Genomic DNA, 15,354 nt, shown 5'->3' on the forward strand with positions numbered 1-15,354 from the left:
GGCGTGAGGAAGGGCCTTGCTCCAAGTCCGGGAACGGCTTTGCCCAGGGGCCCCGTCCGGACATGTGGCCGGAGTGGGGGGGCAGGGTGACGTCCGCGCCTGTCTGCTCCTGCGGGGGCCACGTGGCGGGGAGGCCAGAAAGGCCCAGCGTCCTCCTCTGCAGGCCTTCGCTCGGCTGCCCGACACACACCCCATGTCCTGCCCCCCATATTGAGCACACCCCAGGGCTTCCTGAACTTACTAGAATCTGCTCTGTTCGGTGGTGAACAGTGTCTGGATGTGTTAGGAGCAGTGCCGCTGCGGATGTTCTTGTGTGTGTTGCCGCGTGCATGGGTTTCTCTAGGGTGTGTCCCCAGCGTGGACTTTGTGGGTGTAGGATGTGCCCGTTTTCGCCCTGCCCAGGTACGTGGATTGCCCTGGAAACCCGTTAGACCGTCTCACGGGCCCTTCGTCCGCACAGGACCACTGCCAGCCATCCTCTGGTCCTGTGGCCTTTCTCCTGCTGCTTCCGTCCACGGGGGCTGCTGCCCAGTGCGGCCGCTGGTGGGCCTGGCCCCGGGGCCGTCTGCGTCCCATCCTGATTCCTGTCCCCAGCCAGGTCATCCGAGAGCTCTGCCGTCCTCCTGGTCCCCCTCCACCCACCCCACCCACCACCCCCCGCAGCCTCCAGTGAGCCTTTCACACACCTACTGCACATTCGGGTCGCCAAGGCCACCTTTAAAACATGCTGTGCTGCTGAGGAATCCTCAGGTGATTCTGGGCAGGATGGGCGGCCGGGGTTTAGAGAAGAGCTGACGGGTTCTGGAATGTGTGCCCTCCCACATCCCGGGCACCCTTTGCTGACCCATGTCTCCTGACCCTCATTTCTTCCCTCCGTCCATTCACTCAATCCCTGAACAAAACAAACACACCCTCCCCTCCCCTCCCCTCCCCTCCCCTCTCCCTCCCCTTCCCTTCTCCCCCACCCCCGAAGGTATGGTGTTCCGCAAGACTTCCTCCAAGCTCCACTTCTCAGTGGAGCTTTGCTAGGTCGTAGCAGCCCCACAATTCATTTTCTGTCCTAAGAACCTAATTCTGTGTTACTGATCACTTTCAGTTAAAGAAAGTAACCAAGATTCTCCAGAAAGCTGGCTGGAGGATTACAATTCTCTCTTCTTTCAAGGAGAGCATTCTGTGTTTTCACTTGTACTGTGTTTAATACACGTTTTTTCCAAAGTTTATCTTACTGTTTCACGAATAGCGTGTCCACCATGATTAGCACTTGCACCGGCGTCGCGCCCGCTCCCTGGCAACGCTGTGCCCCTGGCGAGGCTCTCGTGCAGCCATCACCTCGGAGACCAGCCAGGATGGCACGCAGGGTTCCTGATGCCGCCTGTTTGGGAGGGAGTTCAGCTGATTGATACAAATCACACATGTCCCTTGTAAGAAAATGGAAGATAGGGAAGGCCTACAGCCAAGAATCACCACCCAGGAAACAGCCAAGCACAGTGTTCTGAATATCCTCCCAGCCTTTTATCTGTTCACATATATTCATTAAACACACCTAGAATCAAACCACGTACATTTGTAGTCTGTTTTTAAACTTAGCATACGGTTGAACATGTTTCTGTATACTTTCTCCTTAAATTTTTAGTGACTACGTAGTTTTCTAGTTTTCAGTTTCTTTGTAATAAATCTTTATACACATTCTGGATTTTTCCCTTTAGATAAATATCTGGAGCTGGAGGTTCTGCATCAGTGGCTGTTGTACGGCCCTCGGGGGGCCCCACAAAGGGCAGAAGCACTTCACACCCCCCAGCAGCACCTATTATGGTTTTTAATAAAATCTCCAGTTTAATAGGCAAAAGTTATGTTTTTTAGACACAGTTTTATCAGACTTAACTATTTTGGTTTTGTTTTGAGGGGTTTTTTGTGTGTGTGTTTGCTCTACTTTTTTTTTTTTTCGGTAAAATACATGCAAGAGAGGTTTACCACGTTAACCACTTTTCAGCGCGCAGCTCAGTGGCACTAAGTCCAGTCTCGTCGTTGTGCAGCCGTCACCACCGTCCGTCCCTGTCACTCTTCATCTTGTAAAATTGAAGCTCTGTCCCCGTGAAACACTGACCCACCCCCAGCCCCTGGCACCCACCATCCTACTGTCTCTGTGATTCTTCTCCTCTGAGTACCTCATGTAAGTGGAATCACACAGTATTTGTTCTTGAGCGAGTGGCTTATTTCACTCAGCACCGTGGTGTCGAGGTTCTCTCGTGTCGCAGCCTGTGTCAGAACTTCCTTTTCAAGGTGAATGATGTCCCACTGTATGGATGGCTCACATTTTGCTTAGCCCTTCAAATGCTGAGGGGCAGATTAGTTGCTTCCACGTTTTAGCTCTTGTGAGTAGTGCTGCTGTGAACGTGGGTGTACAGACATCTCCTCAAGACTCTGCTTTCTTTCCGTTTGGGTGTATACCCAGTAGTGGGATTGCTTAATCACGTGGTCATTCTATTTTAATTTGTTGAGGAAGCTCCGTACTGTTTTCCACAGTGACTGTACCATTTTGCATTCTCACCAACAGTGCGTGAGGTTTCTAATTTCTCCACATCTTAGCCAACACTTGTTATTTTCTTTTCTTTTTCTTTCTTTCTTTTTTTTTTTTTTTTTTGATAGCGGCTATCCTGATGGGTGTGGGGTGGTATCTCACTGTGGTTTTGATTTGCATTTTCCTGATGGTCAGTGATGTTGAGCATCTTTTCATGGGCTTATTTGTATATATATAGATATATATATATATCTATATATATCTTCTTTGGAAAAATATCTATCCAGGTCCTTTGCCCATTTTTGAATTGAGTTGTTTGGTTTTTTTGTTAAGTTTTAAAAGTTCTCTACATATCCTGGATCTTAACCCCTTATCAAATATGCAATTTGCAAATTTTTCTACATCGTATTAGAAGTTAAAAAAAATGGGAAGTTGAGAGTAAGTATATGGTATTTGAAGTGAAAAGAAAAAGCCAGGGGATGCTGGAGACATCACAGAAAGTGACAACTTACAGTGAAGAAAAGGACAGAAAGTTTATGGCAAGCACAGTCAGGGATTGGACACCTGGACAGGCTGTCGGTTTGCGTTTGTGCTGCGCTCCGCGACCCCATGGCTCTCGGGGGCAGGTGTGTCCCGGCACCTGGGATGCTCCGGGCACCACTATGGAAGCCAAGCCAGGATGCCAGGTGAGCCCAGCCTTCTTGCTGCTATGCTGCAGTAGAAGCTCGAGGATAAACCAGGGAAAGCAGAGCCCTTAGTGCTCAGGAGAGAAACAAAGCAGGCAGGGGCGGAGTGTGGGTACACCCTTAGACAGGAAGGGGTGGAGATGGATTTGCACGTGCAGGGGGTGCAGGGGCCCGGAGGCTGAGGACCCAGAACCGGGCATGTGGGTGGGAGGAGAGGGGACGCAGGAGGTGGGTCCCCGGGGAGGCCCTGGCCCTCCTGCGCTCGGGCCCCTGCAGCGAGACACATGTGCCAGCCATGTCAGCTGTTGGCCAAGGAGGCCGCTTTAAACTCTCCTGTCCTCGACTCCTGGGTCACAGCAATTGTGTGCTTTTATTTTCAGCGAGATTTTGACTAGTCTCTAAAGAGAAGCATGAAAAACATCTGTAGGTGCTTCCCAACTGTTGTTACTGGAATGCTTTGGAATGTCCTTTGCACACGTGTTATGCTTTTGTGTGTGTAATTTTGTAGTTTATGTAACACGGCTTCATTTTGCCACCGTGGCAGAGGATCCCAGCCCTTACTTGAGGGCTTTTTCTGGTGACAGTGAAAATCAGAAAGAAATGTTTTCCTGCTCGGCTCTTGGTCTCAAACCGCTGCCTGGGACTGAGCCTTCTTCAGAAGTTCCCGTGTAGACTTCTGTCATAGCTTCCCTGTCGAGCCTAAAATATCTTTTTCTAAAATAAATTTAACATTACTGATTATGAAAGATACATTCTTTCTTACTGTTTTATTTTTAGATATTTATAATGTTTCCTCATAATTATATTTTTTGCATTTGTTTAATTCACTAATATGTGGCCTTATGCTTTTTTGCATGTTTTGGTATTTGAATCTGATAAAGTTAGATTTTTGTATCCGAAGAAAAGCCTTTTTTCCCTCTATTAAAGTAATTTTCAGTTAAGACAACTCAGAATGACTTTAAGGCTCTAGACGTTGCTTTCCTTCTGGAAATGATGTTGGAACACGGACTCTTTTAAATCAGACATACTAAATCAAGGATAGTCAGCTTTATAGCCGTTTGCTTCTGGCTCTGATTTACATCAATCCTATGTCTTTTAAAACTGTATAAAAGGGGCTTCCCTGGTGGCGCAGTGGTTGAGAATCCACCTGCCGATGCAGGGGACATGGGTTCGTGCCCCGGTCTGGGAAGATCCCACATGCCGCGGAGCGGCTGGGCCCGTGAGCCATGGCTGCTGAGCCTGCGCGTCCGGAGCCTGTGCTCCGCAACGGGAGAGGCCACAGCAGTGAGAGGCCCGCGTACCGCAAAAAAAAAAAAAAAACTGTATAAAATAGTAGAAACATATCCTAAATGTAGCAAGGAATTCAAATTGTATTATGAAATGAAACTATAAATTTTACATAAGTACTGAGATAAAATTGAACTTGTTAGCGTATTAACATAAAGAATAAAAAAAGACATCTTGAGAGACTTTGATACACTTGCTGAGAGCACAGGCTTCTACAAAGGGTCTTCAATTTTTCCTTATTTAGTGGAATCAGATTAGGAGACACCTAAGAGCACTAGAGGAGGGCAAACTTGTTTTGGAAAATTGTTACTCTAAGTTCTGGAAAACCAAAGTTTGTTGGTTTTTGTTTATTTTAAATTTTTATTTATTTTATTTTTGGCTGCATTGGGTCTTTGTTGCTATGCTTGGGCTTTCTCTAGTTGCATTGAGCTGGGGCTACTCTTCATTGGGGTGCACGGGCTTCTCATTGCGGTGGCTTCTCTTGTTGCGGAGCACAGGCTCTAGGCTCACGGTCTCAGTAGTTGTGGCTCGCGGGCTCTAGAGCTCAGGCTCAGTAGTTGTGGCGCACGGGCTTCGTTGCTCCGCGGCATGTGGGATCTTCCCGGACCGGGGCTCGAGCCCGTGTCCCCTGCATTGGCAGGCGGATTCCCAACCACCGTGCCACCAGGGAAGTCCCTAGAATATATTTTTTAAAACAACTCTCACAACTCAATAATAAAAGACAAGTAACCCAGTTTACACTGTTGCCCAGGGTCACATGGCCAGAAAGCAGGCACCCGGGAACTCACTCCCAGGCGGCCCCTTTTCCTTGAATAGCTGTTCTCGTCTCTTCTCTTTCCAGAGCTCCTGTTCCTCTGCTTTGTGCTCCTATATTACAGAGGCAGTTGCTTTATTAACTGTTTTCTAACAGTTAATGAAATTTTGGCCGCAGTTTCATCTGCTAAGAGGCAGCATTTTTCTGCTAAGTGTTCATCTGACTTTTTTTTGTTGTTTTATTTTCCCTCCTTTTATCTTGAATGTCTTTGAATATTTGCGGGATTGTTCTATTTTGGTCACCCATCTTTGAAGCAGTTCAGCTGCTCATGGATTAGCTATTTTAAGGGGGTCTTTTATGAGGGACTGGTTGTAGAGTTGTGGACATTTGGCATTTGTGTACGGCCTGAGGCTTGGGGGTGACTCAGCTCATCCCTCATTCTCAGCCAGCCGAAAGCAGCAGCCGGCCTGGGTCTTCGCGGGGCCGGCTTCCACCCTGTCCTGCGTGTGCCTCATTTGGCTCCGCCTCCTGGGCATCTCCAAGCCAGACGGCCGGGTTTGGCTTCTCCACCGCCGCCTCTTCCCCTCCTTTTCGCAAACAAGGGGTGTAGGTTTCACCCCCCAAGCTGTGCCCGTCGCGTGACTCGGTGCTCTGTGAGGCTTTCTGCTGAAACCTGTGCCCTGGCGTCTTGCCGCGTCTTGCCGCGCCCTCGGGCGGGCTCTGCTGCTGGCACTCCTCCCAGCAAGCTGTGATTCGGGGTTAGCAGGTTCCTAGTTTTGCTGAAAAGGGACTTTACATTTTTGTTTCTTATCTTCTTTCCTGATTTTCAGTGATTCCAGCAAGAGACTGAGGAAGTGACAGTCCACACTGCCCTCCTCAGAAGAGTCAGTGAGCGCCCCTTCCCCCGACCCCTCCCCTCCTGTGTCGCCCCCTCCTGGGGTTCCTCTTAGACACGTCGGTGGTTCCCGATTCACTTTCCTGAGTCTGAACGCTTCTTCCATTACTCCATCTGGAGAGGAACGCCTCCATTTATTGTCCACACCCGTGCAGGTGAATGTCTCACCCGTTCAGTTCAGGCCTCCTGCTGACCTTTAATTTCTGGAGTTGTCTTTGTATTTCCTCCTTTTATTCTTTAGTTGCTGTTTTTCTTTCTTCGAAATCTTCCCATTGTACGAGTACACTGACCCGTCCCATTGGCCTTTCTGAGGATCCCCGTGGTTTTTTTCATGACGTTGTTTTGGTTTTGGTCACCGCATGCGCTCCGTTCGGGAATCCATCTCTCTGCTTTCCAGGCCGACACCTCTGTTTCAGGAGTTTGGTGTCAAGCGTCTGCTCATTCCTGGTTGTCCGTGCATTTTTGCAAATGAAGGTTCAGACTGCTAGGTGTTGGTTCCAGTGACCTTTTTAAAGGCACAGTTTGATTTTGTAGGCAGGCTTCCCTCTGCAGGGCCCTGGCTGGGGAGCAGGCAGAGTCTCCACAGGGGCACACACGTCAGGGCAGGCAAGCCAACCAGACCCTTCTGTTGACGAGGAAGAAAGAAAGGAATCACCCGAGAGACTGGCTGCTCTAGGAGAGTCACCGCTAAGATACACCCTCCGTTTTATTTTTCCCTGATGCTAAGTTAATGACAAGGAATAAAAAAAATAGTGGGTTGATCTCCCAACTACTAAAACTCGTCAGAAGTATCAGGTTGCTTCTTTGGCTGCCGCCATGGGACATAAACTATGTAAGGATGTGGTGGGGACATGCGGCCTCGTTTTCCCCGGGTCACCCAGGTCACCAGCGCCCTCGCTCTGGTGGGAGGAGACGGGATGGTCCTTTCCGGAGCTGGGAGGGGGGTTCCCGTCTCTCTCCTTCTGTGCTCACACCTCAGCCCCTCCCCACTCCACAGGGTCTTGTTAGGATGCTCATCACCGATTCTGCTTCTCTGCTGTCACCCCCTCCCCCCGCTCGTGAGAGCACCCCGCAGGACAGACGTCTGCGTGACGTGACCCTCTGTTTGATACTCACTGTTCCGCGTTTAAACCTCATCTGGTCACGAGCTTCTGCCGCCATCACGTCGCGGCTGTCGTGCTAACCGTGTGCGTTTGGACGAGCTGCAGGAGGCTTGCTGTGGATTTGGCTTTCCCCCCAGTTCTGGAGCTCTCTCCTGCCTAGGCTGTGCACGCTGTGGGCATCGTCCAGGGCCTGCGTGCCGAGTTATTCAGGGTCCGGGTCAGGAGACAGAATACACCTGCGCTGTGAACTGGGAAATGCTACAATTGTTAACTGGTGACAGACAGTAACTACGAAGCGGGGAGGGGAGCCCCGCAGGATGCGGAGCAGGAAGTGCAGTCAGCTGCCGCCGCCCCCAAGCCCAAGGCTCAGACCAAGGGCCCCAGGAACGGGCTGCGGGCAGGAGCTGCCCAGCGGCGGGACCGGAGCTTGAGGGAGAGTCGCTGCTGGGCCTCCTGCACAGGCCAGCAGCTGTGAGCCCAGAGCCCAGAAGCAGGGAGAGAGGCCCTCTCTTCAGCTGTGCTGTCTCCAGCTAGTCAGAGAGAAATGTCTGCAGGTCCTGTCCCAGGGTCACAAAGCCACAAAGAAGGGTGGGCTTGGAGCAGAGGGGCAATAAAGAGATAACTAGCTCACCCGTACTAACAGGTTCTTATTTGGGGATTTAAGCTGTCCTGTTTCCTCGAGTAGTTTCGGAGAAGCTATTGTAAGAGGCGCTGGGGCACCAGCGGATCCAGGGATGTGTGAGCTCATTTGGTGCCCACATCCTGTAGTCAAGGTGATCTCTGTCTGAGGACACTGAGTCCCCTCCCTGATAAGCAGACGTAGCAGTGATGTCTTCATGTCCTCCACCTTCACACAACTCCTGTGGCCTTCAGCGCAGGAGGGAGTGGATCTCTGGTTATACAGCATTTGAGGACTATGCGAGAATGAGAATCTCAGACCTAAGCGTAAGCCAGAGTGAGAGGGAGATGCCCGTCAGAAACGCGGGTGACCTTTCAGAGCGTCTAGAATGAATGTGGCTACAGTTTCCTCTGAGCTCGCAAGATTATCTTCATTGCACAGTATAATATTATAAAAGGAAGTTTGGGGTTGATCTAATTATTAGACAAGAAGAATCTTAAGTCCTGAAGCTAACAGTGGAGATGTGAGTTTCGGTACAGGAGCAGAGACGGAGGAGCTGTCGTTTGACAAGTGAGCTGTAAATGGGCACATGGAACAAACAAGTTGAAGGACAAAGTCAAGCTTTTTCAGGAAGGATTTTCCCACACCGCTAAGACAAAGAATAAAGAAGTACTTTGTTCGCTAAGCTTCTGTAACCCATTTCCGTCCAGACAAAATCTTTAATGGTACTTTTGTCTATGTAGATTTTTAACAATATGCTTTATGTCTAAGCTTGGAGAAGAGCTCTGCCGTTGTGACCAACTGGAAAAATGGAAACACTGAACAAAACGTTTGTAACCTGTATTTTGTTCTTTGGGTATGTTATTAATGCCGTGTCTCCTCCAGCCTGGTGTTTGAAGCCCCGCCCTGGTTTGGGCTGTGAAGTCGGTCTCTCCCTTGTGTCTGTTGGGGATGCCGGAGCTCAGACGCCCTCCACGGTGGTCAGGCAGCCTCGTTCCCTCTGGCATCCGCCCCTGTGGGCACAGACCGTGGGGACTGCAGTCCGACTGATGGTCAGTGTCTGTATTTTTAGGAACAGAAGGTAAACTCTGAGTATGGAAGACACGAGAAGGCAGAAGTGGACACGTGACAGACACAAGGGACACAGAGCAGAGCTGCCGTATTTCACTAGCTAAGTCCTCGTCGTGATGCTCCTGTAAAAATCAAGAGGAATGAACCTGTAGAAAATCATCTTGGCAAGCAGTGTTGAAACCCTCTTAAACTACAGTGTAGAAAAGGCAGTCCGTGTCCATGTGTCTGCACAGGCGCTGACAGGAGGGAGAGGCCCCAGCTGCCTGCGAGAAGCCCCATCCCCGCGCGAAGCCCAGGCCCACTGCCCCGCCCGCTTCCTCTGCTCCGCGCACAGGAAACGGCGCCTCTTCAGACGCGTGTGGGGAGGGGGCTGTGCACACCCGAGGAGCAAACGTGAGACCTGGGCGGACGGTCCTTGGGGCTGGGAGCTCTCCCTGTGAGCAGCTGGAAGATGTTCTGTGCGGTGCCGGCACTGTTGCGCGTGTGCAGACCGCGCACCCGGCTTGTGCCAGGCGTCCCGTGCGGCAGTGTGCATGCGTGGTTTCATGACATCCCCAGAAAACCCTTTCAGGGTAAGAATTATTTATTTTTCAAATGAGGAAAACCCAGGCCCAGCATAGCCACCAAGTGGAAAGCCGGGATTCCAACTCCAGGTCTGTGCTCCTACGGCCGCATGACACAACTTGTTCCTTGTGATGAAACCAAGGAGCCGGAAGGTATCTCAGGAAAACCCCTGGTTTCTCGTCCACATCAGGCAGAGGGTGACCAAGCTTGGTCAGGTCACGGTCTCTGCCGTTTTGGCGCTGATCGGGCAGCACGCCAATTCTTTTATATTTCATCATCTTGACCATCGATGCCTCTCTATATTTTTAGCTGAAATCTAAAATGTCGATTAAACTGTTTCTTCTAGTTTTGTCCTCTTCGGGTTTAGAAAATAACCGCTCAGCATCTTCCTAAAATTCTTCACATGCCCGGGAACTGTGCGTCTTGCGTCACTGCAGGGACAGAGGGCCCAAGGGCAGCCGGGAGCGGCCGGAGACCCGCAGCTTTGCCCTCCTGCTTCGCTTTCCCGATTCGTGTGCGGCCTGCGGGGTACCTCACCCACTCCTGATCCTTTTGTTCAGGATGGATTGCCCCATCTTTTAATAAATGACGTGTTTATGGTCATAATGGAAGGGGTTGTCCCAGTTGTTATGTGATTGATTCATTAACAGACATCTGAGTGCCTGTCGTGTAAATTACTCTGTGCGCCAAAGAACCTCCTGACGCCCTTTTATAATTTAAGTATCAAGAACCACCTAGCATTTTGTCCCCAAGGAGGACTCATTCCATTGAAAGTCTCTACACGTGCGGTGAATTGTTAATCATTGAACAAAATTTAAGATATGGTTTCTGCTCTCCCAAAACCTGTGGTCTAAAAAAGTCTCTCTGTCTCTCATGTCGAGCACTTTGAGAAACAATTGTTTATAAACTGGAATGGGCTGGCGTGTGCGTGAGCGTCATGCTCTCACGGAGACCCACCTTCTGACCCCAGGTCCCTGCATTTGCACAGGTCATGGGCTCCAGTGAGTCCGTTCCGCATGGAGCGCCGCGCTGGACTTGGGCTTTTCTGGTGTGTTCTGTTCTGGGTGACCTTTCTGAAAGGGCCCTTGACAAACTGGACCGTGTCTGCAGGAGATTGATCAGGGGAGGATTTAGGCAAAGGCATTTTGACCAAAGGCTGGGAACTCTTTCCAGGCAGGGCCGTCCAGCAGCGGAACCAGGTGCCTCGTGCCCTGTGCGTCCTGACGCCTCAGAGCAACTCTAGAAGGATTAATGTAAAAGGTGAAAGGTCAGCTTTCAGGAACTCCCAAGGCTGTTTGACCTCTTATTTTCCTTGTGGTGACTTTCGTACCAGGGTGTCACTTGCACAGTGAGGTGTGCAGCCCTTCGTGAGCAGCTTGGTGAGCTGACGTGTGTGCACTTGACCCCAACCCCCAGTGGAGATGGACCACAGGCTCCCTTGTGCCCCCGGCCAGCCGCTTACAGCCCCCAAATAGTTGGCCATTTTGATCTTTAGGACTATAAAATGGTTTTGCCAGATACTCAGTTTGGTACAGAGACAATCATATGGTGTGTGCGCTGACATTTATCAGTAACCAGTATTGCTGCATGAAGCAGTGGTCTCTTTTTTCCATCACTGGGTCATATTCCATCGTGTCAACAAACCGTATATCATTTATCCAACCAGTTTGACGTTTCAGCTCTTCTCAGTTTTTGCCTATAAGTGAAGCTGCTGTGAACGTTCTCAAACGTGTGTTTTGCTGTACGTAGGCAGACACTTCTGTTCAGCGTACCCCGGGACCGGGACTGCGCGGCCGTAGGGCAGGTCTGGCCACCGCTTTCCCCAGGAGACCTGCAGACCTGCACCCACATCAGCCTGGACGCAACCTCCACGCGGTTCCCCACGTTCTCGCCAGTCCCCTTATTTTTAGCATCCTGGAGGGCGTCTGGTTGAGCATGCGTTTCCCTGACGTCATATTGCGCAGCTTTTCTTACTGTTTATTGGCCATTTAGATAATGCTCTTTCGAAAGTGCCTGTTCAGGTGTTTCTGCCCACTTCTGTTTAACTGGACTGTTTACCTTTTCTTTATGATTTGTAGATCTTTAAATATGTGTTGGCTTCATGACCTTTTTTGGACTTTTGTATTGCACATATTTTCTAGTTTTTGTGACTTGCCGTTTTCCTGTCTTAACAGTGTCTTCTGATGTACAGAAGTTTCTCATTTTCAGGTGGTCCATTTATCAGACATTCTTTTGTGGTTAAGTCCTTTTTGTGTCACATGGTTCAATTCTCTGGAACCAACAACTGTTCCTAGTTAACTGCCCCTTCAGAGAGAGTCTGTGCGTTTACCTGTAGTACATACATGCGTATGTATAGATTTATATCTATATTTATATCCCCCCATGCAGTGGTGGTGTGTGCGTTGTTCAGCACCCAGATTTTTTATCCTAACAGTTTACCTTGGTGGTCTTTTTACTTTAGTGCAGAGAGAGCAGCCTAAGTCTACCCGCCTCGAGTGTCACTGGATTTGCTGCAGTTTAGCAGCCTGTCCTGTGCTGCAGATTTAGGGTATGGTTAATTGTCTGCTATTAGAGGAATTATTGTGACAAATGTTGTTCTATATGCATAGCTTTGCCCCTGTGAAATACTTTTTTTTTTTTTTTTTTTTTTTGGCCGTGCCACGTGGCTTCCAGGATCTTAGTTCCCCCACCAGGGATTGAACCTGGGCCCTCGGCAGTGAGGGCGCAGAGTCCTAACTACTGGACCGCCAAGGAATCCCCTGAAATACTGTTTAGAAGTGGGGTTTTTAAAAGCATGGTGAGGACATTTAAATTTTGGTAGGTAGCTCCATCGTGAGCTCCACAGAGGTGGTCCCAGTTTGCTCCATGGTCCCACGGGGGTGCCTGTTTGCTATGCTCCCTGACACGGTGCTTTCAGACTCTGAGTTCTGCCCATCTGATAGACGAAAAATGGGATCTCAGTGTAGTTTTGATTTGCGTATCTCTAATTATGTGTTTAAACGTCATTTAGGTTTTTGTGAACAGCCTGTCCTTTTGCCCATTTTCCTATTCAGTTGCATGTTTTAAAGAAATTAACCCTTTGTCTGTGATATGAGCTATCAAAGTTTTTCCCCTGTTTGTCTTTGAAGAAGTCTTTTGACTTTACAGTGTGGACACTAAGTTATCCACGGTGTCTCATGCAAACATGGGCTATGAGACTCACCTTTTTAGGAAATATCAGAATTGTTTGATAAAATGTTTACTGAGGCTAAAAATGGTTCCTACAGCCTTAAAGTTACAGAGAAATGTGACTCCACACACTCTGAGAATGTAAAATTGAGGAGGTTTTAGCTTTATTTATGAGGCAGTTTCTGAGCACGAAGAGCCTCAGGTTCATCTGTTCGCTTTGTGACAGTTTGTGAGCCTCGTCAGAAGGGAAAGCGAAGCAAGAAGTTAAATATAATAAAGTTTTACGTGTGGGAAGGGACTTTACGCCGCAGTGTTCATAAATCTTTGTTGTCTAAAGTCGTGTAACCCTCCTCGTGTTTTTTCTCGTCTGTCTCACCACAGCCTAAATGCGATGGCCAGGTGTTACTGACCCAGGTGTGGAAGCGCTTGAATCTGATAGAATGTGACTATTTCGGCTTGGAGTTTCAAAACGTCCAGTCCTGCTGGGTATGTGCTTCTCACCTGCTTTCGGAAATAGGCTCTAGGTGGGCTGCAGGTGCTTGTGATGATGCATCCGGGCCAGAGACCTCTGAGGACCTCCTGGAATGATACAAGCAGGGCACATTGTTATTGTCAAAGCTGTGCTATTAAAGTATTTTTATTTACAGCTGTAGGGAATATATTTGCCTTCTACCTAAGCCTGAATTGGCATCCCCCCTAATTTTTTTCAGTCTACTAGCACACGTGCCAAGGAAATCCTTTCTTCATAAGTTATAAAAGCAGCTAGAGTATATCGTGTGTTATAATCATTTCAAGAGTGGATTTTGAGCAAACTGCTTTACTAAACTGGTTATGCCTCATTTTACTTAATAGGTGAACCATAAAAGTGTGGCGCTTTAATATTTACAGGTGGAACTGTTTTAAAGAAACCAGATGAACCCATTAGTTCGAAAAGCATGTCAGCATTGTAGAGCCCCTTCTACCCCTGTCGCACAGTAACCGTCTCTCATCAGCTCGCTGTTTACAAAGGCAGCGGGTGCCCGATGTTTGTTTGGTCTTAACAGATACCAGCCCCAGCGCGCACACGCAGAGCTCTGGGTGCCCGTCCTGTGCACGGCGACGGCAGCCTCTGTGACTTGGGGTGGTTAGCAGCGTCCTGTCCTTCTGCGCCTCCCAAAGCGTGCCCTGCTGTACTCTGTTATGTCAGGATTCGGCGTGTGTCTAAGAGCAGCAGGGCCAAGATACTCCGGCCTTAAATATCTCCCTTAATTATAAATATTTGTGTTTTGTAACATTCTTATTAAACAGAGAAATAATTTAATGGATTTGATGTCTTTTCTTAAATCCCCTTTAGATCTGGCTTGAACCTATGAAACCCATCGTTAGACAAGTACGAAGTAAGTCCTTTTCTTATCTCTCTAAAACTCTGCTCATTTGAGACGCTTTGTCCTTGACTGTTCAAATTCAAGGCACGTTCAGACCATCATGGTCGTCACCCCTCTGGGCAGCAGCAGGTAAACTTGGAGGTCACTTTGCTGTGTAGCTTTAAACTGTAAGGCGTGGGGGGTGGGGCGTCGTTTAACTCAGATAGTTCTCAGTTACTTGCCTCAAATTTGGAAGAAATAGGATATGCTGCTCGATATTGCCTTCATTTTTGGCCAATACGCAAAAATAAGCGTGCAGTTTCTAAGTTATGAAAAGTCATACGGGGTGAAATCTCTAGTCATCTGAATTCACCTGAAAGTTTTTTAGGACTAAATTGAGGAGAAGAGGTTGTATGGAAGGAACTTTTGTTCACTGATAAGCGAAGGCCATTTCGGTTGCCATAGCATTTTAGCAAAACAGTTCCTCTTTTCTTGTGGTGGAAATCACGTGGCTGTGTTATTATAAAATTTAAAGTGATGAAGGAAAAAAACCTACAACCGAGATTACTCTACCCAGCAAGGATCTCATTCAGATTTGATGGAGAAATTAAAACCTTTACAGACAAGCAAAAGCTGAGAGAGTACAGCACCACCAAACCAGCTTTACAACAAATGCTAAAGGAACTTCTCTAGGCAAGAAACACAAGACAAGGAAAAGACCTGCAAGAACAAACTCGAAACAAGTAAATGGTAATAGGAACATACATATCGATAATTACCTTAAATGTAAATGGATTAAATGCTCCCACCAAAAGACACAGACTGGCTGAATGGATACAAAAACAAGACCCATATATATGCTGTCTACAAGAGACCCACTTCAGACCTAGGGACACATACAGACTGAAAGTGAGGGGATGGAAAAAGATATTCCATGCAAATGGAAATCAGAAGAAAGCTGGAGTAGCAATTCTCATATCAGACAAAATAGACTTTAAAGTAAAAACTATAACAAGAGACAAAGAAGGACACTATATAATGATCAAGGGATCGATCCATGAAGAAGATATAACAATTGTAAATATTTATGCACCCAACATAGGAGCACCTCAATACATAAGGCAAATACTAACAGCCATAAAAGGGGAAATCGACAGTAACACAATCATAGTAGGGGACTTTAACACCCCACTTTCACCAATGGACAGATCATCCAAAATGAAAATAAATAAGGAAACACAAGCTTTAAATGATACATTACACAAGATGGACTTAATTGATATTTATAGGACATTCCATCCAAAAACAACAGAATACACATTCTTCTCAAGTGCTCATGGAACACT

General features: G+C 48.1%; 1 protein-coding gene across 6 annotated transcripts in view; it reads left to right on the top strand.

Moving 5' to 3' along the window:
- The window catches only part of FARP2 (FERM, ARH/RhoGEF and pleckstrin domain protein 2), an 86,135-nt gene that overhangs the window by 17,883 nt on the left and 52,898 nt on the right, over positions 1-15,354 (top strand). For all 6 annotated transcript variants that reach the window (XR_003678133.2, XR_008619455.1, XM_028483534.2 and 3 more), the window contains exons 3-4: positions 13,047-13,151; positions 13,999-14,041. Coding sequence is in view for 4 of the 6 variants with exons in the window: in XM_028483534.2 (XP_028339335.1) it covers positions 13,047-13,151; positions 13,999-14,041 (148 nt within the window). In the remaining 2 variants the exon portion in view is untranslated. The remainder of the gene's footprint in view (positions 1-13,046; positions 13,152-13,998; positions 14,042-15,354) is intronic.

This window comes from Physeter macrocephalus, chromosome 2, assembly GCF_002837175.3.
Source record: "Physeter macrocephalus isolate SW-GA chromosome 2, ASM283717v5, whole genome shotgun sequence".
Taxonomy (NCBI): domain Eukaryota; kingdom Metazoa; phylum Chordata; class Mammalia; order Artiodactyla; family Physeteridae; genus Physeter; species Physeter macrocephalus.